Genomic DNA, 25,036 nt, shown 5'->3' with positions numbered 1-25,036 from the left:
ATAAGAGAGCCTACAAGTGAATTGGAGGAATAAAAATCTGCAAATGAAAGAAATACTCATTTTTAGGAAGCAAACAAAAGGATGTTAAAATAATAAAAAAGAGAGGCTAGAAGTGAAATTAGTGAAAATAACATTGTAATAAGTTAACCACGAAAAAGCCAATTGCTGGAAGTTAAATAAGAGACTGATTGCAAGTGTAGGTACACCTCCGGAATCCATAGAAAAGGGAGCATAAGGAAAGGAAATTTGTATCAAACCCGTAGTGGAAGTACAAAAAGAACATGTTTCCTTAAAATGTATTAAGAAGAAAGCATGGGCTCACTTCAGTCACTTCAGATAAAGGAAGTAAACTTACAAAGATATTAAGAAACTGGAGCAATTGGTCACTGATTCTGCCTGATGATGCCATTTATCTTCAGAGGAGGTAATGAGGAAGAAAATCTTATTGGCAGTTACAAACAAGTCTGATAGAGTTGGATTAAGGAATGACTTGTGAATGCTGAGGTGTAGTTGGATTTTTTTACTGGTTTGAAAATATTGAAAGTTAAAAACCAGGAGAAGTAAAATATAATTCTATGATTCTGAAAGAAATGTGTGCTGGAAGATGAACACCTTCGTTTGGTTCCTGAATCTGTTATGACTAGATCTCAAGCCCATAGATTCTTCTTCTTGTCTAATTCTAATTAAAAAACAAAAAGGTGACTTGGAATTTTTGGGTAGTTATTAGATAAAGTTTTTGAAAATCAAGAATTGACTCATATCCTATTCCAAAATGAGAGAGCTGAATTAAAAGAATTGGATGTTCAGGACTCGTTACCAAAATTGACTTGCTGAGAGGATATTGGCAAGTTGCATTGTAGCAGAAATAGAGCCAAAGCAATACCTGCTTTTGTAACACTGGATAGACATTGTCAATGCAAAATGAAGCGTTTGTAAAAAATGCAACAGTGACATTCCAACAATTAATCAATAAAACCTTGTTGTGATTGTATGGTTAGCGTTGATTTGGTTGTTCTCAGCCGAACATGTGAAGACCATTTACATCACTTGAACAAACTACTATACGAGATTAGTTACAAAGAGCCAATCTAGTTATAAACCTGGTGGAAAGTGAGTTTACAATAGTAACCGATTTGGGCCAGTCTGTGGGACAAGGCCAAGAAGTACTTAGAGAAGTGGAATTCATGATTGTTTTGGTTCTTTTCCCATGCGTAGGGAACTTGTAAGATTTTGTAATATATTGGCATGAAGTTTGTTTCAGATTTCAGCGATTACGCTTGCAGATTTGCTAAAGGGAGGCAGAACATTTGCTAAAGGGAGGCAGCAAATTTGAATGGACACGAAATTCAGAATGCCTTTGATACCTTGAAAGCTGTCTTGACAACTGCAGTGGCTTTAGCAGCACTGAATTATGCAAGGCTATTCAAACTGGCTGTTAATGCAAGTGATATCAATACGCATGTTGTTTTACTGCAAGAAAATGAAATAGAGGTTGAAAAACCTGTCAATTACATTTAAAGAAAATGAACCATGTCAATAGAAATACTCAATGGTAGAGAAAGGAATATTGTGTCTTGGCATGGCTGGACATTAGTTTGAAATCTACACAGCTAACAATGCTGAAGAAGCTGTTTTTTATTGAGGCCATAAGCCTTAAATATCTTTCGGAGAAATTTTGTGACAAGAACTTAGTTGTTTCAATGTTGTTTTAATCCTGCAGCCATACAATTTAGAAATCTAGAAGAGACAGTATTATAACTGATGCTTTATCAATAGAACAAATGAAGTAAACTAAATGAAATTGGCCAAATGGATTGACATAAAATAGGGTTGGCATGATACGCATTGTTTTATATCAACATTTTAATGTAGCAGAAATAGTGGTTAAAAAATCTTTGGTGATGGGAAATGAAAATGCTTCTTAAGAATACATTTTCATCCTTCTTTGGGGTAGGTGTAATGTGTGAATTACATCTTAGCAGCTTTTTTAGAGTTTGGATTTCAAAATTGTGGCATGTGTGATTGTTAATTTATAAAAGATTTTAGATACCTTCTACTAGTTCAGACAGTTCTTCTGAAACAGTGACATAATCTATTATGCGTCAGGGAACAAGGGAGCCCCTGGAGTATTTAATAGAAAGTTGTTTGTGCTATGGTGAATTATGATAGATAAAGTAAATATCAAAGGCTATTGGGTAACTTTCAGTTTGGAATCATTAAGGTTTTTTTTTAGTTAGAAAACTCAGAAATTGAAAGTATTAGGGCAGTTCAGAGGAGATCTGATTGTGGTCAGAAACAAGTATACTTTTTCTTAGAAAGGAGTTTTTTTCTTTTCAGAGCAGTTAAAATAATAAGTAAAAGGAAACATGTTTTTAATTTGAGGAACTTCCAAACTTTCAATCAGTTTAAAAACTGCAGGTTCCTAGAAGCTGAGAAAGTCTAAGCTTTGTTTTGTGACTATTGTAAGAAGATTCCAGAGCTCATGGGCTAGAAACTAGGAAGAATCAGCTAATTAAGTCAGATTTACAGATTTGTTATGCAAGTGTAATTTTTCTGGATTTGAATCATTGTAACGTGTTGATATTAGAAATAGGCTGGAGCTTTGTTTTACTGAGTATTTTAAGAGTTTTCTAACCGTGTTCTGTATCTAGATAGCTTGGTTTGCCCTCTTTTTCATTCTCATTTTGAGCATGAAAACATTCTGATGTTTAAGAAACTCTGCAGCCATGTGTGATGATGTTTTAATGAATAATCAACTAAAAAATACAATTAAAAGAAATATCTATCGCTGTCACTTATCCAGTAGAACCATCAACTGGGACCATTATTACGGTGCTTGTTTCCTATTACACACATTGTCCATAATTTAGGGAGTGAATTTTGGCTAAGTCACATTGTCTTGCAATGTGTTTTTTTTTGAGGTGCCCAGCAGCCCTTATGATCTTTGTTTTTTGTTTGGTCAGCAAGGGGGCAAGAGTGCTTGGTACTGACCACAAACATAGAATTCCAGCAATTTTAATGGTGAAAACGTCAATTCTCAATGTTTACATTGTCATAATCATTGTAAAATTTACACTAACAGTTTTCAATGTCCATCACCTGGAATTCTCACAGTCAGGAGCTGGACATGTCACCAGGCTGCACCTTGCCATGTCAATGTCAGACCTGCAGGATTTGCCAACAGTTTCCATAACAAAAGCACTGCATGAGCTTCAAGTAAATAGTGATGTGTGCAAGTTAAAGGGGAGCAGTCTGCAGTGAGCTGAAGGAAAACGACAATCTGTCAGCCAGTGACAACACAGTCAGCCAACGGGGTTGGCTATTTACACAATGGAGATGTAGCCATAATCAACTGGCTTTTGGTCCTACTAGAGTCAGTAGTTTAGTGTCTTTGTGGTTCAGAGATTCAAACAATCCAGGGATTACAGGTATTTTGATCGGCATGCTGTGGAGACAGAAGTCTGGGGGTGAGCACATCACATCAGTGTGAGTCATTTGCTTCACAGAAGGAGGTAATTCAACCCAGATTAGTCCCCCTCTCCCTCCCCCACTTAATCACTGTGGCCCCACAAATTATTTTCTTCAAATGTTCATTCAATTTACCTCTATTAATGTAGTCCAATGTCCGAAGTGCTTTACTAATCAATTTATCCATATGTCCTACCATCTTTGAAGATTAATACTTATATGCCCCAGACCCCTGTGCTCCTGCACACACTGTTTAGAATTGTGCTATTAAGTCTGTTTTGTTTTCTCTCTCTCCTGCCAAAATGTATCTGCCACATGCTTGCCCTTTCTGCCAGGAGGTGCAAGACTTGCACCCACACCTCCCCCCTCACCTCCCTCCAAGGCCCCAAAGGAAACTTCCATATCCGCCACAGATTCACCTGCACCTCCACACACATCATCTATTGCATCCTCTGCACCCGATGTGGCCTCCTCTATATTGGAGAGACAGGCCGCCTACTTGCGGAGCGTTTCAGAGAACACCTCTGGGACACCCGGACCAACCAACCCAACCACCCTGTGGCTCAACACTTCAACTCCCCCTCCCACTCCACCAAGGATATGCAGGTCTTTGGACTCCTCCATCGCCAGACCACAACAACACGACGGTTGGAGGAAGAGCACCTCATCTTCCGCCTAGGAACCCTCCAACCACAAGGGATGAACTCGGATTTCACCAGTTTCCTCATTTCCCCTCCCCCACCTTGTCTCAGTCAAATCCATCGAATTCAGCACCGCCTTCCTAACCTGCAATCTTCTTCCTGACCTCTCCGCCCCCACCCTAGTCTGACCTATCACCCTCACCTTGACCTCTTTCCACCTATCACATTTCCGACGCCCCTCCCCCAAGTCCCTCCTCCCTACCTTTTATCTTAGCCTGCTGGACAAACTTTCCTCATTCCTGAAGAAGGGCTTATGCCCGAAACGTCGATTCTCCTGTTCCCTGGATGCTGCCTGACCTGCTGCGCTTTTCCAGCAACACATTTTCAGCTCTGATCTCCAGCATCTGCAGACCTCACTTTCTCCTTTCTGCCAACATCTCTATGTCACATTGCAATTGACTTGTATCGTCCTCTCTTTGCCATAACTCCCAAGTTTGGTATCAAACTAAAATTTTGAAATTCCACACTCTACCTTGTAGGATCCATGTAGTCTCTATTTCACAAAAGTAAAGCAATCCTACTAAAATAAAGTGAATCCTTCTGTACTTAATATCCTGTGATACCTTGCACCATGGCATTTAATAAATTTATTGCATCCATCCTAAGGGAGCAGAAGCTTTGCAGTAATGTAACTCCTGCTGTGTGAACACTTCTGTGGTCATTGTAAATGCATTTATGGTGGCTTCAAGTTGATTATTCAGATGGTAATGTTAAATAGCTCACGTTAGTGAAGAATAGACTTCAGAACAGGGTGCCCTCTCTGAATTTATCTCATGCTCCAACCAAGAAACTTTGCTAAGATTTTATTCAAGCTTTCTGGCATGTTCCACATTGCAGGTGCACCATACTATGTTTTAAAGTTACCCCATACTTTACACAAAAAAAAACAAAGAACTGGAGATGCTGGAAATGAGAAACAAGAACCGAAATTGCTGGGAAATCTCAGCAAGTCTGGTAACATTGGTGGAGAGAAAGCCGAGTGAAAGCTTTAGGTCCAGTGACCCTTCTTCAGAACATTTTGACAAATGATCACTGGACCTGAAACGTTAACCCTGCTTTCTTTCCACAAATGCTCCATATGTCATGAACCTGTCTTTGCAGAATTGCAGCAGTTAGGGCTGCACCAGTGTTGATATTGATGTAACATTGCTGACTTTGAAAGGATGCAAAATGTGGCACAATTAACAACTGTTGCTGGACTTCTGCTGTAACTACATCCTGGTGGAACTGCTTTGCAAACCTGCTCCGTCCACAATCAATCATAATGAGAGCAGTCAGCAGAACAAGAGCTTAACACTTATATTAAACTCCATACACATGGTGTATGACAACCATATCAAATACTTTATTGGCAACAAAGAGACAAGAATGAAAGGACCTGCTGTAAGATTAGGACTGATTATTAACCGTTCTTGGTCTTTTTCTAAAATTGGATTCTGTTTCCTAAATCTTGATGTGAAAGTATTAAATAAACATTGTTGACTGCGATACTTTGTTCAGAATGTCTGCCTGCAGGGTTCCTTTCAAGTTTATGTAGCAGTTAATCAAATACTCATGACAAGATCAGTGGACTTTATAATAACCTGCTTCCTCCTTATTAAAAATTCAAATCATAAGACAAAAGCCCATTTTGCCTTCGCTTTAAAATAAGAATCCCTTCAATCTTCAAAGTAATCCAGCACAGATCAAAGCAATAAATGTAGACAGCTTAATCGGCCGCATTATCAGATTTATTTGTGCATTTAATTGTTGGCTTTTTAATCTTTTGTTAAAGATACCATATGGTTCATATTCAAAATAACGATCCAGGCAGCCGATATTTCTGCATTTGGCCTGTGTTCAGCTTGTTCTTGGTTTAGTTTGAAGCTAAAGTGCATATAAGAACTGCTGAAATAAGTGTCACTTAAAGTAAACTATCTGAACCATAACACATCATATTTTTAGGAAGTGCTACAATATTGTACTCAGTCAGAGTTTCACTGGGCAGAATTTCCTGAAAAGTATTCTGTGTCTTCATCTTTTCTCAAAGATCACTTGGCTTAGCTGTTTTTACCATTCTTTTCCAATTCACAATTTTCTTCCACCAAAGTAATGGCAGGAGATTGGGAAACCCCTGCAGAATTCTTCTTCCATCACATGTTAAAAATCCATGTTATTGTTAAATGAAGTACAATAATTATTAAACAGTTTAATTAGCCATTGCTTTAGCTTTTAAAGAATATTCAGGGAATCGAAAAAGATCAAATAAAACTAGAAATGCACTTTCAGATACCCTGGGCCAATATGACAAGGCAGTATAATAGGTCACTCAGTGTAAAACTTTGGAAAGATGCAAGAGTGCATTTCTTTATCTCGAGAGTGACCGACTACCAGAGTGGGTCACTGGGAATGCCGGTGGTATCTACAATTAGGGATTCTGGCAGGAAAATTTACTTTAATGACTTGAATTTTGGAAGAACCAAAATCAAATGGTTGGCTGACCTCCTGAATCTTGTTGTAGAGTTATTGTCCATAGAACATTTTCTCTCCATAACTAACTGGGCAGGTCACTTCCCTCCCTCTCTGTAATATTCTTCAGCTTCTTGCGCATCTCTCTACATCATTCACCAGGTCATTGGTTGAGCAAATACAAAAACCAAACTCCTCAACCAAACTTTTAGTCAACTCTCTTAATGTCTCCTTCTTTGTCACCAAGACAGGTTTTTCTTTGATTACGCTCCTCCTTGTAAAGGACATTTGGGATGCCTTCCTATGTTAAAGGCGCTATTGAAATATACACTGTCTGTGCTTGAATGGCATCATGGGATAATTCTTGATATTCAGGGGACACTGATCTCTCTAGCCAAACATTTAGATGACTACTCCTGACCTTTTTGAAGCACTAGCTACACTGCTGTACATTACAGTTTTACCCAAGGTAGCTTCTCAAACTCTTGAGCTACTATCATGTATAAGATCATTTGGATACAGTACTCTGGCCAGCATGAGACCTCTTATTGAACTGTGCAACAGTCTACAGCAGGCGGACTGCAACGGTTCAAGAAGGCAGGTCAGCATCACCTTCTGAAGGGCAACTAGGGATGAGCAATAACTGCTGGTTTAGTAACCCTGTGTTAAGACCCATTTGTGATAAAAACATCACCTGCCTGACTTGGTTTCTTCATTACTGCTTAGATTCTCCAGCACAATTCACCTCCTTGATGGTGATGGACCCACCTAAGGTTCAGGAGTAAAACCCAGAAACTCAAAATTTAACATCATGTGATCTACCTTTGCAGTCAACATTTTCACAAGCCCATTTTTTATTAAATGTGATTTATTTTTCCTTTTCTCTTTTAGTTGGTTCTTAGTATTGTTGATGAAGGTAATGAAAGTGAAAGGGTTAATCAGTGAGCTAAACCGGAACTCTGCCCATGTTGATATGACATGGCTACAAGGTAGAACATTGGGCAGTTCAGGCAAACAGGAATCTGGCATGGTCTCCTGATGGAGAGGCATGTGTTTTACCTAATGTTGTTCGAAATAGTTAAAATGCCTAAGAGTTCATATAATCTGTGATTAGAAATGTGATGTAATAAACTATGTCCTATTATCTTAGACCAGATCCTCCTCTGCTGAGATTTAATCATGGTCTATTCTCCACCACTATTAACCATCCCTTAGACTAACAGGAGAATTGGTGGCAGCACTTCACAACCACCAGTGGTTTGTAGCCAGACACCACCCCATATTATAGCAAGATGATGATAATTGCATTCCTATCACTGTTATAATAGCATCTGCTCCCTATTCCTTTTAGATTCTCCTTTTCTTTCTTGCCTGTGTTTGTCTGTATCCTGTGTGCATGGTTCACTCTGCAGAGCTGATATCCTTTGGGCACCTGAGCAAATCTCTTTGATTCTGACTGCTTCCAGACTGAGGATCAAAATATTATTATAACACAGAACAAAGGTGTTCAGCTTGTCATCTCTGCTGCTTTTTCTGCACCACAGCCCCACCAGTCCCTCTCCCACAAGCCCTGCAAATGTTGTTTTCTCAGATCCTTTTCCAGTTCCACTTTGAGTGCCATGTTCAAACCTATTTCTATCCCACATTGTTTTTACACTTGGTTGTACTAGTGAATTTATTTCCTATCTTCTGGTATTCTAAAAAACAACCACTCAGCATTACTATTTCCTGTCACTCAGCCACCTTTTGTATACATGTTGCCCTTTTATTTCATGGGCTAGTATGTTGCTGGCAAACCTATGTTCTGGCTTGTAATCAATCTATATACATTGCATAAAGGACATGACCTGGTAATAACCTTCTCTGTTATTTCATCAAAAATACCTCAATCAAGTTAGTTGAACATGATTTACCTGTAACAAATCTATGCTGACTCTTCTTCTTTAATCCATACTTGTTCAAGTGATGGTTAATTTTGGTCCCGCATTATCGAGTTGAAATTTGTCAGTGGCATGCCATTCCTCACCACAGAACTGGATCTGTGTGCCACTTGTGCCCTCTTGCTTTTACATTTTTTCCACAATTGTAAATAAACTATAATGCACTGGTGTTGTACACAGAAAACGCATGAGATTTGGCAACAGGGGATAGTGTACAGTGGTGACAGTGGTAATGTTCAGACAGGGATGAGGTCTCTGTGTCACAGCCACTACTTCCCCCTGTCTAACTGTCATTAATGTAAAATCTATTGAAAGCAGAAAGGTGGCAGAAGTGGGGTTTTTTTGCAAATTTTATTTGTGAATTTTTCACATTTACATTTGTTTTACTTTATTCATGTGTGCATCATTGTTATTTGTTGAGAGCTTAGTGTACTGGCATGCCCTTGGTTGCCAAACTTGATTACAGGAAGGTGGGGGAACATTTCCTTTGTGGAAGAGACAATATTGTGTTTTTGTTCCTTTTTGCTCACTCTCTTGAGGATTCATGTTGCTGTCCATTGTTGGGATATGGCATAACCTGCAGGCTTTCTGTGCATTCTAAAGGACATTTTCCAAGATCACTCTCAGTAGGTTGAATGAAGCCTCATAGATAATAATGATTTTGCCAGCCAACATTCTAAGATGTACCCACATATGCCACTGCCTCATTCCACCCTCTTCTTTTCTTATCTGGACTGACTGTCTCCAGGGTGCCAAGCCATTCTATTTCAATCCTCCGTTTCTCTGTTCCCGTCCCCACCCCCCAGGTCTGTGTGTTATACAACTTCAGAACATCTTGTAGGGTAGTTCCCACAGTTGGGGCATTGAGTAATAATGTCAGTCTGCTCCCCTATCAGAATTCTTCTTAGGTGGTGAAACTGGATTCAAGTATGATAGGGTGGAAAAATGCTGACTTTTGTCATCTAGTCATGATCCCAATGCCATTCTGCTCTTTTCCACCCCCTGAGTTTCCTTACCAGACTCAGAACTTGACCCTGTGAATTGGAAAGCTATTGTGGTGACTTACAAGTGAAAAGACATGGCTTTCTACCCCTGGATCTTCCCCCAACAATGCACACTCAAAAGCTGCATCCATACCCCACCATGAGGAAAATACTCAGCTGGGAAGCATCTTCACTGATGGTAACTCAGACTGAACTGCTCCAGAGTGTAGTGCTGGAAACGCACAGCAGGTCAGGCAGCATCTGAGTAGGAGATTCGACGTTTCAGGCTTAAGCCCTCCCTGATGAAGGGCTTATGCCCGAAACGTTGATTCTCCTGCTCCTCGGATACTGCCTGCCTGCTGTGCTTTTCCAGCACTACACTCTCTTGACTCTGATCTCCAGCATCTCCAGTCCTCACTTTCTCCTGAACTGCTCCAGTCATGGCCATTAGAAGTTGCTGTTCAAATCACTTCACCTCCAATCTGTTTTACATAGAACCCCTACAGTGTGGAAATGGGGCCTTTGGTCCAACAAGTCCACACTGACCCTCCGAATAATTTGACGTTTCTTGCTATTTTACATTCATATTCTATTCTCTCTCTCTCTCTCTCTTTATCGATTTCTTAGTACTTTGCTGAATTTTAAAACATCTTTCAATCTTCAGGCTTACCTATTTTTGGCCATGTTATAAGCCTGTTAGAATAATAGAGTCGTACAATACAGAATAGACCCTTCAGTTCATCTTGTCCATGCCAACCAGGTTTCCAAACTAAACGAGTCCCATTTGCCTGTGTTTGGCCTAGATATGTCTAAACCTTTCAATCCGTATACCTGTCCAAATATTGTAATTATATGCGCCTCTATCACTTCCTCTGACAGCTTGTTCCATACATGTGCCACCTTCTGGTACATAAAGGTTGACCCTCCGGTTCCTTTTGAAATCTTTCCCCTCTTACCACTTCCTTTGACGAAACACTGTATCTACATTTACCTATGGGCCAAGGCTCTCTTGTTTTTCTTCGAGTTTTTTTTATCTCTAAGGAACACATTGTTTTGAAAATTGAATATTATTTTTTTTTTAAATATTGGCTGTTCCCTACCTACCATCATACTTTTTAATGTATTTTTCCAGTGCTCCACAGCAAACCTCCACCTTAGACCATCATATTTTAAGAACCTAGTTTCAGATTGAACCATATAGAGCCATAGAGTCATAGAGATGTGCAGCATGGAAACAGACCGTTATCTTTTTCAAATTATGCTCACTATTTTTGAAAGGTTACTTTGTAACAAGATTATTAATGGTCTACAAAATTAAAAATCACAGAGCACCAGGTTATAGTCCAACAGATTTAATCGGAAGCACACTAGCTTTCGGTGTGTCGCTCCTTCATCACCTGATGAAAGAGCGTCGCTCCGAAAGCTAGTGTGCTTCCAATTAAATCTGTTGGACTATAACCTGGTGTTGTGGTTTTTAACTTTGTACACCCCAGTCCAACACCAGCATCTCCTAATTAATGGTCTATTTATTATTGCATAATATTAAATCAAAAACAGCCTGTGCCATAGTTGGTTCCCCATCATTTTACTCCAGAAAATTATTTCGGACAGATTTTAGGAATTCTTCCAACATAATGTTGGTGCCCATTAGATTTGTACAATTTATTTATAGATTGAAGTCATCTGCTACATTGTTGTGATATCAGATCATAACTGTGGATTATTAATGGAGATATTAAATTTTTACAACTGTATTTTTAAAGAGAGGGGACAAAGCCAAAATATAACTGTAGATTTAAAACTGATGGCTGTCTCTCAAATCACTGAGAGGAATCATGGATTGTCACATCTGAAGAGATGCCAATGCAACTTCAAACGGCAATTCTTTTCAAGGGATAAATGCAATTTGGCAGAAAATCTGCCAATGTTATATTGATTTGCTGACCAGCAAGTGGTTCTGCCATACTATCTGCAGCTAAATAGCTGAGATTCCACCCACTCAGTCTGCTATAAGGTCTTGAACTTCAATTTGCAAGAAGGTCTTCTTCTGGTATAAAGGCCAGGAGGGTGAGACCTTGAATGGGCCTTGAAGACTGTCATCCTCCTCCAGGGATTACTGAAGATCTGTCAAAACACTAGTGCCTGGTTATTAGCAAAGGACAGTGAGTAGCTGAGCAGGACTTGAGGAGATTTGAGGTTCTATTCCCTCTGAAATCGCCCCTGCAGAAGCAGCAAACTAAGTAAGCAGTACATTAATCAGTAGCCACATGTAGCTAAAATCAAGAATAAATCTTTAATTAATTTATTCCAACTGGGTAATTGGCACAATTTCTGGGAAAGTGGATCCACTACTCATTTGCACTTTAACCTATTTTGTGTTTTTGATCAACGTTAAGACCACTGAATCGTACAAATGCCACCTCCAGGTAGTTCAAAATGCATGCGCAAACAGGCCAAGTGAAATCAGACACCTCTTATTATGGCTGATTTAACAAGGATTTAACAAATGTTGCATTCAGATGAAAGTCAGTATCAGCAGTATTTTGCTGTTGTATTAATTTGAATAAACGTCTTCTGTGAATAAGCCTAACTGGAAAACAGGGATCATTTTGTTGAAGTCTTGCTCTGGTCAGAGAGACTTGGTGGGCTCTCAGGGTTTTTTGGCTTCAGATTTTTATACTCTCAATTTTTTTTTTATTTCTGAGCCTTTTTACTTGCGGCTTTCCCTGGGTTTCCTCTTAACCAATTTTTTTTTTTAGTCATTTTCCACCATCTTCCTCATACTGAAGCTGACCTCGGGTCAGAGCTTCGACCTGGTTGCCAGCCAAAGTTTTTTTTGTATCACAGCCAGGTACATCCCTTTGGAACCACAGCAACCTGATACAACCTTCTGGCTGATTCACTGCCAAGCTGAAGGCAGCAAACATCAGGAGCCACTCCATGCAGCAGGTATCAGTGCTGAGTCATCTTGGTGGTGTTTACAAAAGTGGAGGTCCATGTGATCATTTTGAGAGCTTCCTTGGTTACTGAGTGGTGGTAAACGTTTGTTCAATAATTTCCACATGAAGTGTAAATAGTTGTGTTGCATGACTTTTTCTGTTTCTGTTAGAATTAGTGAATGTGGCCAAAACTCCGACAAGTAAGGAATGTTTTACAATACTGAGGTAAGCTAAAGAAATGCATGCAGATCCCAAACAGTAGGCAATAGTGGTCGGGCCAGATCATGACTCAAAAGAAGTAGGGCAGTTGCCCAAAGTGAAAAGCATTCCCATCGCAGAGTGGAAACTTGCCCATTCTAAGGAGAAAAACAAGGAGTTGGAAAGTAGAAACTTTGCACACCAAAGGTAAGCACTGAGACACAAATGTAAATATACAGATATGTAGACAAGATAACGGAGTTATAGTCTTAGTCTGATTTCTGAAGGTAGAGAAGACAATGAATGTTTGGGGATAAATATATAGAGAGACAAAGTGACTTATTTTGTAAGAGGTGATGGAATTTCAAAATGAATGACATTACTCTTTCACCAACTGATGTGCTAGGCTGTGTGCCAGCTATGGTTCCTCCATCCTGCTCCTCAAAGCACGTCCATGATCGAGGAGAAAGTGAGGACTGCAAATGCTGGAGATCAGAATTGAGAGTGTGCTGCTGGAAAAGCACAGCAGGTCAGGCAGCATCCGAAGAGCAGGAGAATCGACATTCAGGCATAAGCCCTTCGTCAGGAATAAACATGTCAGCAATGCAATAGAATTACTGTTCACTTGCCTGAGGGAGGGCAACTCCAACAACATTCAAGAAGGTTGACACCATCCCACATAAAATAGTCTATTTGATCAGCACCCTATCCATCACCATTAACATTTACTATGTCCACCAGCTGCATGTATTAGCAATAACTTTTATATCATCTGCAAGATGCAGTGTAGTAACTCATCGAGGCTTCTTTGACTGCATATTTCAAACCAGTAGCTTGTACAGCCTCAAAGGACAGGCAGCAGATGTGACTGAACACCCTCCAAGCTTGGCAACATATAGCTTTTATATTGCCATTTGTTCACAATCGCAATCAAAATTCTAAAACATCCTCCCTAACTGCACTGTGGGTGTACCTACAGCACGCAGACTGTGACGGACACAGCTCACCACCATCTTCTCAAGGACCAATAGGATGGACAATGAATTTGGGCTTTTCTGGAAACGCACCCTTCCCAAGAGCAAACTATTTTAAAAAAATAATAGCATTCAATCTTTCAAGTAAAAATAATGGTCAGAGTGTAAGTTTCACAAATATGGCAACTTATCTTTAAGTGCTGAATTCTATCAGTGGGCAAATGGAAGGCTTCCCACTTTTTTTAAATAAATGCTTAGTGCAATGATTTGTGAGCTGCAAAACAATAAGGAGAATTCATTGCAAGAGTACTATCCTCTAAATTGGGTGGTAGAGATCACTGGTCTGGAAGGTCCTGTTGAAGAAGCTTGGTGAGTTACTGCAGTGCACCTTGAAAAGGGGGCGTGCTATTGCCACTATACACTAGTGGTGGAAAGGCTAAATGTTTGAGATGGTGGACGGGGCATTGATCAAGCAAGGCAATTTACCTTGATGGTGTCAATCTTCCTGAGTGTTGCTGGAACTGAACACTTGCAAGCAAGTGAGAGTATTCTATTGCACTCTGAATTCTGCCATTGTGGATGGGAGGCAGGCCTCAGGGAGTTGGGAGGTGAGCTGTTCCCACCTCTAGCTTACTCTGATAGACCCAGTAATTATATGGTCGATATTAACAGCCAGGATGTTGATGGTGAAGAGTTCTGCAAAGGGAATTCCATCGAAGGAAGATAGTTAGATTATTTTTTCTTCTTAGATATGGTCATTGCCTGGCACTTGACTGGTGTGAAAGTGATCATTCCAAGTCCAAATGTTGTCCAGGCCATGCTGAAAGTGGGTTCAGACAACTTCAGTATCCAAAGAGTCACAAATGGTAACTGAACATGGCAATCAACACAGTGGTAGTGTCCCAACCTTCCAGCCAGGAGGCCTGACTTCAACTCTCACCTGCTCCAAAGTTGTGTAATAAAGTCTCTGAACAGGTTGATTTGAAACACATGCTCTAACAAACTCCCACAACCATCTCCTGGGAGATGAGATGATTGATTTTCACCAATCTCAGCCATCCTCCTTTGTGCTCAGTGTGAAGTACTCCGGCAGAGAGATTTCCCTGATTCCCATTGACTCCATCTTTACACTCAAACACACTACAACCCAGTAACTTTGTGGTACCCATTTTACTCACACAAAATGCTACCATTTTTGACCATATGCAGTTGAATTCATGGCTTGGGAGATAACATGAACTTTTACTTACTGATTTTAGTGAATGTTATCAAAATGATTCAGGAATATCTGAGATGGGCAGAGGGATAGAGTTCACGTACATGGTGACTGGACATACTTGTTAGATTTATCTCCTCATAATGATGATAAGATGCCATCAAGATGGCAACAGAGAAGCAGCATCGTAGTTGAGGTCCTGAGTTTGTTCACTTCCGTCTGCTTTTCTTTTGCTTTTTTGCTTTTCTTTTGTCTTTTTGCTTTGTCTTTCCCATGTTTTTGTTTAAAGTATTTTGCTTTGGCAAAGCATTGGTGATGGGCCCCGCCCAAGCATGTTCTGGGATCCGGTGAGGGACCTGGTGACCGGAGGCTGCGAGCAGGCCCTACCTGAGCCTGTTCCAGGATCCAGTTGAGGTGATGGTGTTAGCGGCAGCAAGGACTCAGCTCCTCCCGTGACTCCAGGCTGTGCTTGGTCCGGGTGTCTGCATGGAGATGAGGCTTAAATGAGACTTTAATATCTGTATGTTTCTCATTCCTTTTGGCTTTGTTTCCTTGATTTCTGCTGGGTTTTTTATTCAGGTTTTGTAATCAAGTGTGTAATCAAGATGGTGCCGATTATGTCGGTGGAGGCCAGATGGCGCTGAAGAGTGGTGACTTTCATTCCAGCAGCGCAGTGCGGTGGAGGGGACTCGTGCCTGGCCACCAGGCCTCAAGGCCCACGACGAGAACTCCACCGGCCCCATGGCCCACGACGGAGTACTCCACCGGCCCCATGGCCCACGACGAGTACTCCACCGGCCCCATGGCCCACGACGAGTACTCCACCGGTCCCATGGCCCACGACGAGTACTCCACCGGCCCCATGGCCCACGACGGAGTACTCCACCGGCCCCATGGCCCACGACGGAGTACTCCACCGGCCCCATGGCCCACGACGAGTACTCCACCGGCCCCATGGCCCACGACGGAGTACTCCACCGGTCCCATGGCCCACGACGAGTACTCCACCGGCCCCATGGCCCACGACGGAGTACTCCACCGGCCCCATGGCCCACGCGAATACTCCACCGGCCCCATGGCCCACGACGAGTACTCCACCGGCCCCATGGCCCACGACGAGTACTCCACCGGCCCCATGGCCCACGACGGAGTACTCCACCGGTCCCATGGCCCACGACGGAGTACTCCACCGGTCCCATGGCCCACGACGAGTACTCCACCGGCCCCATGGCCCACGACGGAGTACTCCACCGGCCCCATGGCCCACGCGAATACTCCACCGGCCCCATGGCCCACGACGAGTACTCCACCGGCCCCATGGCCCACGACGAGTACTCCACCGGCCCCATGGCCCACGACGAGTACTCCACCGGCCCCATGGCCCACGATGAGTACTCCACCGGTCCCATGGCCCACGACGAGTACTCCACCGGTCCCATGGCCCACGACGAGTACTTCACCGGCCCCATGGCCCACGACGGAGTACTCCACCGGTCCCATGGCCCACGACGGAGTACTCCACCGGTCCCATGGCCCACGACGAGTACTCCACCGGCCCCATGGCCCACGACGGAGTACTCCACCGGCCCCATGGCCCACGCGAGTACTCCACCGGCCCCATGGCCCACGACGAGTACTCCACCGGCCCCATGGCCCACGACGAGTACTCCACCGGCCCCATGGCCCACGACGAGTACTCCACCGGTCCCATGGCCCACGACGAGTACTCCACCGGTCCCATGGCCTACAACGGAGTACTCCACTGGCCCCATGGCCTACAACGGAGTACTCCACCGGCCCCATGGCCCACGACGAGTACTCCACCGGCCCCATGGCCCACGACGAGTACTCCACCGGCCCCATGGCCCACGACGAGTACTCCACCGGTCCCATGGCCCACGACGAGTACTCCACCGGCCCCATGGCCCACGACGGAGTACTCCACCGGCCCCATGGCCCACGACGGAGTACTCCACCGGCCCCATGGCCCACGACGAGTACTCCACCGGCCCCATGGCCCACGACGAGTACTCCACCGGCCCCATGGCCCACGACGAGTACTCCACCGGCCCCATGGCCCACGATGAGTACTCCACCGGCCCCATGGCCCACGACGAGTACTCCACCGGCCCCATGGCCCACGACGGAGTACTCCACCGGTCCCATGGCCCACGACGGAGTACTCCACCGGCCCCATGGCCCACGACGGAGTACTCCACCGGCCCCATGGCCCACGACGAGTACTCCACCGGCCCCATGGCCCACGACGAGTACTCCACCGGCCCCATGGCCCACGACGAGTACTCCACCGGCCCCATGGCCCACGAGGAGTACTCCACCGGCCCCATGGCCCACGACGAGTACTCCACCGGCCCCATGGCCCACGACGAGTACTCCACCGGCCCCATGGCCCACGACGAGTACTCCACCGGCCCCATGGCCCACGACGGAGTACTCCACCGGCCCCATGGCCCACGCGAATACTCCACTGGCCCCATGGCCCACGACGAGTACTCCACCGGCCCCATGGCCCACGACGAGTACTCCACCGGCCCCATGGCCCACGACGAGTACTCCACCGGCCCCATGGCCCACGATGAGTACTCCACCGGCCCCATGGCCCACGATGAGTACTCCACTGGCCCCATGGCCCACGATTAATATTTAAGAAGGACTGTGAAGTTGGAAATCTTCTTTTGTCCGCCATTATATTCTATATTTTGTTTTTTTTTTCATTTTAAAATGGCTCCAGAGAGTGGTGACACGAGACAGCACTTTTCATGACACTTTGTAACAAGCTACACGTGACAATAAATAAACGCTACTTCAAAATAAAAAGAAAAACAATTATCTGTTTTCTCGTGGAGAATTTGGCTGTCTCTCTTTGGTTACCTTTTGCTAAACATGCAATATGTAAAAAAAAAGCAAAAAAAAACTAGCACAATGAAGATACTCTCTCCAAACAGTCAGCTCCAAACTCAAGTGTAATAGCTGATTCCCCCACTAGCAGAAATAGGGTTAACAAGCCAGAGCCAGCAGCAGTTAGTTAACATACTCGCAGCTTTGAATGAGACTGGGCTGGAAGTACTTAATTGGGTTGTAGAGGAGTGAGTTATGAAAAAATAGGGGTTCAAAGATATTTCTTAAACCTTTTAGAAGAGATGTTGTACAAAGCTATTTGCTCATCACAAATTAACTGCAGCATTTCCAACATTGTGCTTGAGACATCTGGTGGTTGGGATAAGCACAATATAAATTAAGAGACAGTAAACTTGTAATTCTTACAGTACAGTTTAATAAACATCAACTTGAAGTTAAGTAGCACTTTTCTTTAATCCCTATGTCCTTTGATTCCCTGAAGTCCAGGCATCTACCAACAATCTCAGCCTTCAATCTATTCAACAACTTAGCAGACACACTAGGGGACAGGTGAGGGGTAAAGAATTCAAAAGCTTCAAAAGCTTCAGTGAAACAATTCCTCCTGCTCTTAGTCCTAAATGTTATATCTAATATTCTGAGACTGTCCCATGTTAACCCCTTCTCCTCTTTGGTCAACCTTGGTACATTGTTCTGTGGAACATTCTTGGGAGTTGTAAGTGATGGTTCTCTATACTATTTTTATCAATTTGATTTTCTAATCTATATGAGCTCCTTATTTCCAGCTGAATGTACCATCCAATAGTATTAGGAATCTGTAAATAACTTGCATCCCAATGTTTCCTGTCCTTTGTGATTTATTAACTCTATCCATACCAGTCCAGTTCTTATTCTCCAAAGCAGGCCAGACCAAAAGCTTACTCGACTAGTTGTGTTTCATTTTACACTGGAGTGATTTGCCTGTTGTTCTTTAAAAAAATGTTTATTTTTTTAACAATGTGGTACATCTAGGATGTGATTCGGGCTTTGGAAAGATAATGGCTCAACATTTCGACTCCCTGGGCTTTGAAGTGTTTGCTACAGTACTGAATAAAAATGGACCAGGAGCAAAGGAGCTGTCACAGATGTGCTCAGAACAACTTACCTTAATTCAGATGGATCTCACTAAACCGGAGGATATTGAACAAGCTTTGCAAATCACAAAGGAGAAGCTTGGGGAAAGAGGTAATAAGTGAAATTCGCCTGAATATTCTGGTGTGAATGTAGTCTTCAAATTATATAAAGAATAATGCAATGTCCACTGCACTCATTTTAGTTTAATGGGCAAGTCTTTGAATCAGAAATAATGGTGAGACCAATGACATTCATCTGAGACCACTTTCAATGACCACATAATTAAATATGTAAATCATAGACATCCAGCCCTTTCAAAAACTGTACCCTAATAGTTTCTCACTGAGCACCTCCCTGTTTGAATACATGGAAAGATGTAAAGACACTTACCTAAACATACATGCACTAAATGCCTTACGTTTCTGATGGTGTGGTATGTCTTAATGACAATCTCTCTCTCTCTCTCTTTCTCTCTTTCTCCACTGTCACTTTAAAATAAATTAAGAGGCATCTTACTTGTACTTTCCATTGTACTGTTTTACCATCATGAAATACGGTAAAATCTCATCATAAACTGTAGGGCCAGCTAATTTTACATTTGCAGTGGTATGCAGACTGTTCTAAATCCAGTCTGCGAGGCCTTTTGATCTGATGAGGGAAAGGAAATCCCTGAGCAGTGTTTTAACACAAAAATGGCAGCAGTGTCAGCACAATACAAATTATTGCTAATGGCAAAGTCTGTAAACCTGGAAAAGACCTTACAAAGTGGTGGTCATCTTTAAGTCTTATTCTGCGTGTCATCCCTCATTGCCTCTTAGTCCTGCTCCTGTTCTGTTTATGGAAAATCTGTAGTGATCCTGGAGTTATGACACATTTTGGGAAGATGAAATATTTCCCCACTGAAAAGCAGTTGGAGTATTTCTTTTCTTTTAATTTTTATTATTGCAGAGCTGAGAAAATATTTTCCTAATTAATTCTGGTGAGGATGCTGTATGTAGATGTTAGGAAACTATAAAAGTAGCCGAGAGAAGCAAGATGGAGAGAGATTGGGCAAGGGAGAAAAAATAGTCATGATAGGAAGACTTTAATTCTCTGGGACAAGAGCAGACTTCAACAATGGCAGTCATTTGTGTAGATCTTGGAAAGGCAGAAAAAGTGTGTTTTTGGGGTTGAAAGGAAGATTCTGGCTGATTTAAGATGAGTTGCAATCTCAGAAATAACATGATGCTAATTGTTGTTGGAGTCGTGATGCGGGAGCAAATGGTCGCATGGGCGGTTCAAACTTTACAAAGTGGAAGGTAATACCCAAACAGCCAGAGCTCCATCCTCATCAGCAGGTGTAATGACAAATATCAGGGTTGAGCTTGAGAGACTGGAGTGCTGCAGATTCAGAGTGAAGGTTACAATGGATAAGTGGAGCAGAGGAATTCAGATGACCAATACCATACCCACAGTAAAGAAATTTAGATTATTGCAATTTGTTCTTCAAGCTGAGTGCATAGGTCATTTTGACAAATGTTGTGGTTCAAACTGTCAACTAGAAACATGACTGTAAAGGAGCAGGAGACAGTTGTGACCCTTTATTCTTAGCTCTTAAGTAATAGCAGAATACTTTATTTCTTTCTTGATCAAACAAATGGGATTCAATGACCTTGTTGCAAACTTTACTGCTTAATACTCTCATCGGTCACCTTCTGTTTTAAATGAGCTCTTGGCATCAATATTATCCACTGCAGTGAATTATTTGGTTTAGTGAAATCTATTGATTCAAGGTAATTTCCGAACTTTCCAGAATGGCACATTCAAAATCAAGAACTCATTGTGTTGGGCCTGCAAATTCTGTTCTTGAGTGCAGCATGTTGGCATTGGCTTTCAGTGAAAGCACTGCTTGAAAGTGTTGCCTTGTTCAAAAGGTTAATGACACTGCATTAAAGTACATTATTCTACTTAGGCTGGGTCAGAGCAGCCCAGCAGCACAGTGGATCACTTCCAGTTCTTTGAGGCATGCAGTGAATGCTAGTTTTCTCTTTCTTTTCTCAAGCAGTTACAATTAACAAAGTTAATTTTAGGGTAATTAAATTACCCTAAAACCCACAGCTCATCAAGAAACAAGTACAGGCCACCAACCAAATTTATGCCAATTGGAACTTAGCATTTTAAGTCTTGAACTTTCAAAGGCAAAAAATATGCAGGTTGATTTTTTTTTAAGAAAAGCTCTTGATTTAACATTAAGTATGTTTTTCCTGTATAAGCTTTGCTCTATTTATAAACATCCAGCGTTTCCAGCTTCTCAAAAGTGGGGGTGCACTGCCCATCATTTTCCTCTGGAGAAAATTTTCAAGTGGCTATCCCTTTCTTCTAACTTCAGATCTAGATTTAGACAGAGCCATGACTTCTTGCAGCAGCCTTAATATGAAGATGTTGTACTCTCTTTTTTTTTCAGGTTTGTGGGGTTTGGTGAACAATGCTGGAATGTGCTTCAACATTAGCGATGCTGAACTCTCTGCCATGTCCAACTACAGAGGCTGCATGGAGGTCAACTTCTTTGGTGCAATAGCAATTACCAAAGGCTTCCTTCCTCTGATACGTAGAGCAAAAGGCAGAATTGTCAATGTTTCCAGTCCAGTGGGTAAGCTCTAATGTATTATTAGAGAAATCTGAGAAATACACAAAGTTCAGTATAATTATATGAAAGTCTTATTCCCCATTTCCAAAATCTGTTTAGAGTCTAATCAGCCTCTGGGTGGTCAATATATTCTAGCAATTGATGAACCTGGTGACAAACACTAGTTGTTCCAGGGTTTTTGCAACACATATTGAATATGAGAGGGTGGCACAATGATAAGGGCACTGAGTTAGTAATTCAACAGACCAAGCTAATGCCCTTGACAGAGGTTCACATCCCACCTTGGTAGCTAGTGGGGTTTAACTTCAATTAACAAATCTGTCTCAGTTATTATTGATGGTCCCATTTGATTTATGAAGTTGTCCACCAGGGAAGGAAATCTGCCATTTTTACTTGGTCTTGCATTAAATGATGCCAAATCTTCTAGCAATGTGATTGTAACTAACCTCTGAAGTGGTTAAGCAGTTCAAGGGCAATTAAGAATGGTCTACCAATGCAACACCCACAATCCAATGAAAGAATAAGAGAAAAACAATTAAGAATCGAGATAGAAACCCAGGGGATAAATAATATCCTTTGAGCTTCTCCATTGTGCCTCATTAACTGCCATACCTGTTCTCAAGTTTTGACTGATTTTGTGTGTGATGGTGACAGAGCAGACAAAGTTTTCTTGAAATTTGCTCCCTGTAGTGACTGATTATAGGGAGAAAATGTGTTCATCCATAAATGTACTGCTTCCCAGTTGATCTTTCTTTAATATTTAAGCAATGTAGTTATCATGCAATGATTCGTGGTATATAACGTTTTTTTATCATGGTAGATAACATTTTTTTAAAATTAAAAATAGATTATACAAACTATAGAATTGAGTGATCTGGCCCCTTGAGCCAGCTATGTCATTGAATAAGATCAAAGTTTATCAGTTTTGATGCTTTAACTTCATTTTCCTGCTTGCCCCACATATACAACTGGTCTATACTGACTGTGCTATCGCAAAACAGTATCTCTATCATAAATGAATCATCTAACGTACATACATTGAATGCATAGTGACGCTTTGCAAATGTGGAATAACTTCATACAGTACGCATTCAAAGTTATCTCTAATAGCATAATACATCAATAAATATTTTAATCAATAATCTCATTTACATTTTATTTAATGCAACTTAATAAAAATGTGACTAACCATTCACCGTGCATTTCCTCCTAGGAGAGATTCCATTACCCTTTTTAGCGGCTTATGGAGCTTCGAAAGCTGCACTCACCCTATTCACAAACATTTTACGCCTGGAATTGAGACACTGGGGAGTGAAAGTTTGCACCATACTTCCTGCATTTTACAAAACAGGTAGGTATTATTTGGTGTAAAGGCAAAAGCCAGCATAACGTGGACTTTGCTTAATTCCTGATGGCACCAGTAGTCAGTCTTTAATATGATTGCAGCTCTGGAATGCTGCTCAAATTTCCACTAATAATTCAAAAAGACAAAATTGGCTTTTGGAAGAAAGATGTCAAAATGTTCATCATTCTTGTTCAGCTCATTATGAACCAGAGACAAATAGTTTTCTTGTAGTACTGCGCCCTTTCTAGCAGAACTTGCTACACAAGGAGAACCGAGAAAAGTGTAATCCTTATTTTATCAGTCACAGTGAGAAGGATAATGCAGCAGAGCAATTGTCAGTATGAAGAACCAATATGTCTTTCAAATCTTGACCACTAATCCTCTCCCTGCTCCAACCTTTTTTGAACTAACTGGCAGACAATTCAGTAACTAGAGGAAACCCATTCAAAATAACGAATGAAAGATAGAGGAAGAAGTTGAGAATTATTGTGATCTGGGAGGTGGTGGGGTGGAAGCAAAGTCAGTGGTTATTTTTCTTAAAAATAAGAGGGATAAGTAATTGAAAAAAGAAAAACAATTAGAATGGCCTTTTTCCATGCTGTAACGTTCTATGAAACATCTTGCTAACTACCTTTCTGTAAGAAGGCAAAAGACCTGAGACAAATTTGGGGGAAAGCCCTGCACACACTTTTTTGACTCCCTTCAACAATCGAGCAAGTCCCAGAACATGCTGGGACTTCTCTTGATTAATAAACTAGTGATGCCCTCCAATAACTGGAAGTGCCCTCTTACTCACAGATACTTGTCAAGCCCCTTTCACAGCGAGTCCACATTTTTCACTGTTTGGAGGAGCAAAAATAAATGTGTTTTAACAGAACTGACTTCATACTTTTTTTTAATGTACCCAGTATTGAAAGTCAGAATGCTCCTGCATAGACAGGCAAACTGTAAAATGGACAAGGAACTTGGGGAGGATTGGGTGGTTTATGTTCTGTTTGACAGTATGCCTGATGATTTTCTTTCAATGGCCAAAACTGAAGTAATTGCATTGAAGCTAACAGCTTATGGGAATGTTCAGTGCTCATTAAAGTGATTGTTCAGACAAGTGAACAGAAGGCTGAACCACATCTGGCACTTATCACTTGACAGTTGGCAGTGCTGTGCAACATTAACTGGAAGAGTGTGCTCTGATTCCAGTAAGCAATGAGCCCCACAGAGTAGGCAGAATATTTCACCAGTGAGGAAGAATGGAAATTGTCTTCTCCACCAAGTCAATATTCACAGAACTCACTGAATCCATTGGACCCCCTTCTATGTACTGATTGACCTGGATAACACGTTCACCTTTAGAGAGATGCAATGCAATGTTTACCATCTACTAGATAATGAAGTAAATTTCTGGCACAATACTTTCAGCTATACTCCTTGGATTATAAATTTTATGTGTGCTGTAAGAACATTCACAGATAGATACTATATAGATTCATTATGAATGATCTCCTGTTTTAGTTCATTTGTTACCAGCATGGCAGATTGTAGATTCCTTACCTTATTCAGTATTTCTGTCTTGCTGCAATATTGGGCTTTTTAAATTAAGCAGCACTTCATGACAATTGTTTCTTTTCGTTTTTTAAAACTCATTTTGAGCATGTTATCTTCTTTGACCCTTTAGCTTTGATCACTGTTCGTAGGAAAGTTTTGAAACACCAATTGTAGTGGATGCTTGGACAAAGGGAACTTTTGAGACTGAGATCAATAGATTTCCATTGAGTAAAGATACTGAAGGATAACCAGTCAAGAAGATGCAGTGACAAAGTGGACTAATAATCTAGAAATCCAAGTAATGTTGGAGGGATCCAGATTTGTGGCTGAATTAGAAAAGAATCTGAAATCAGAAGTCTAATGAAAGCAATGAGACTGTAAACACCTATTTGGTTTACCAATGCTCTTAAGGGAAGGAAATCTGTTTGGCTGACAAATAGCAAATTACAATTGTGCCAGACAGTGACCATCTCCAAAAAGACAGAATCTAAACATTGCCCGTTGACATTCAATTACATCGCCATCACTGATTTTCCCCACTATCAACATCATTGAGGTTTCCATTGACCAGAAAACCAACTAGACTAAACATATCAATACTGTGGCAACAAGAATAGGTCAGAAACTAGGTATTCCGCAGTGAGTAACCCACCTGATTCCCCAAAG

The 25,036-nt window shown here is 41.7% G+C and overlaps 1 protein-coding gene across 1 annotated transcript in view; it reads left to right on the top strand.

The window, feature by feature from the left end:
* The window catches only part of hsd11b2 (hydroxysteroid (11-beta) dehydrogenase 2), a 64,508-nt gene that overhangs the window by 32,763 nt on the left and 6,709 nt on the right, over positions 1–25,036 (top strand). Inside the window, exons 2-4 of the mRNA XM_087995952.1 lie at positions 18,756–18,968; positions 21,301–21,486; positions 22,697–22,834. Coding sequence (XP_087852078.1) covers positions 18,756–18,968; positions 21,301–21,486; positions 22,697–22,834 — 537 coding nt within the window. The remainder of the gene's footprint in view (positions 1–18,755; positions 18,969–21,300; positions 21,487–22,696; positions 22,835–25,036) is intronic.

This window comes from Chiloscyllium plagiosum, unplaced genomic scaffold (assembly GCF_037043375.1).
Source record: "Chiloscyllium plagiosum isolate Xiang-an unplaced genomic scaffold, Cpla_swu_hap1 HiC_scaffold_17, whole genome shotgun sequence".
NCBI classification, from domain to species: domain Eukaryota; kingdom Metazoa; phylum Chordata; class Chondrichthyes; order Orectolobiformes; family Hemiscylliidae; genus Chiloscyllium; species Chiloscyllium plagiosum.
This window is presented reverse-complemented; position numbering and strand designations above follow the sequence as displayed.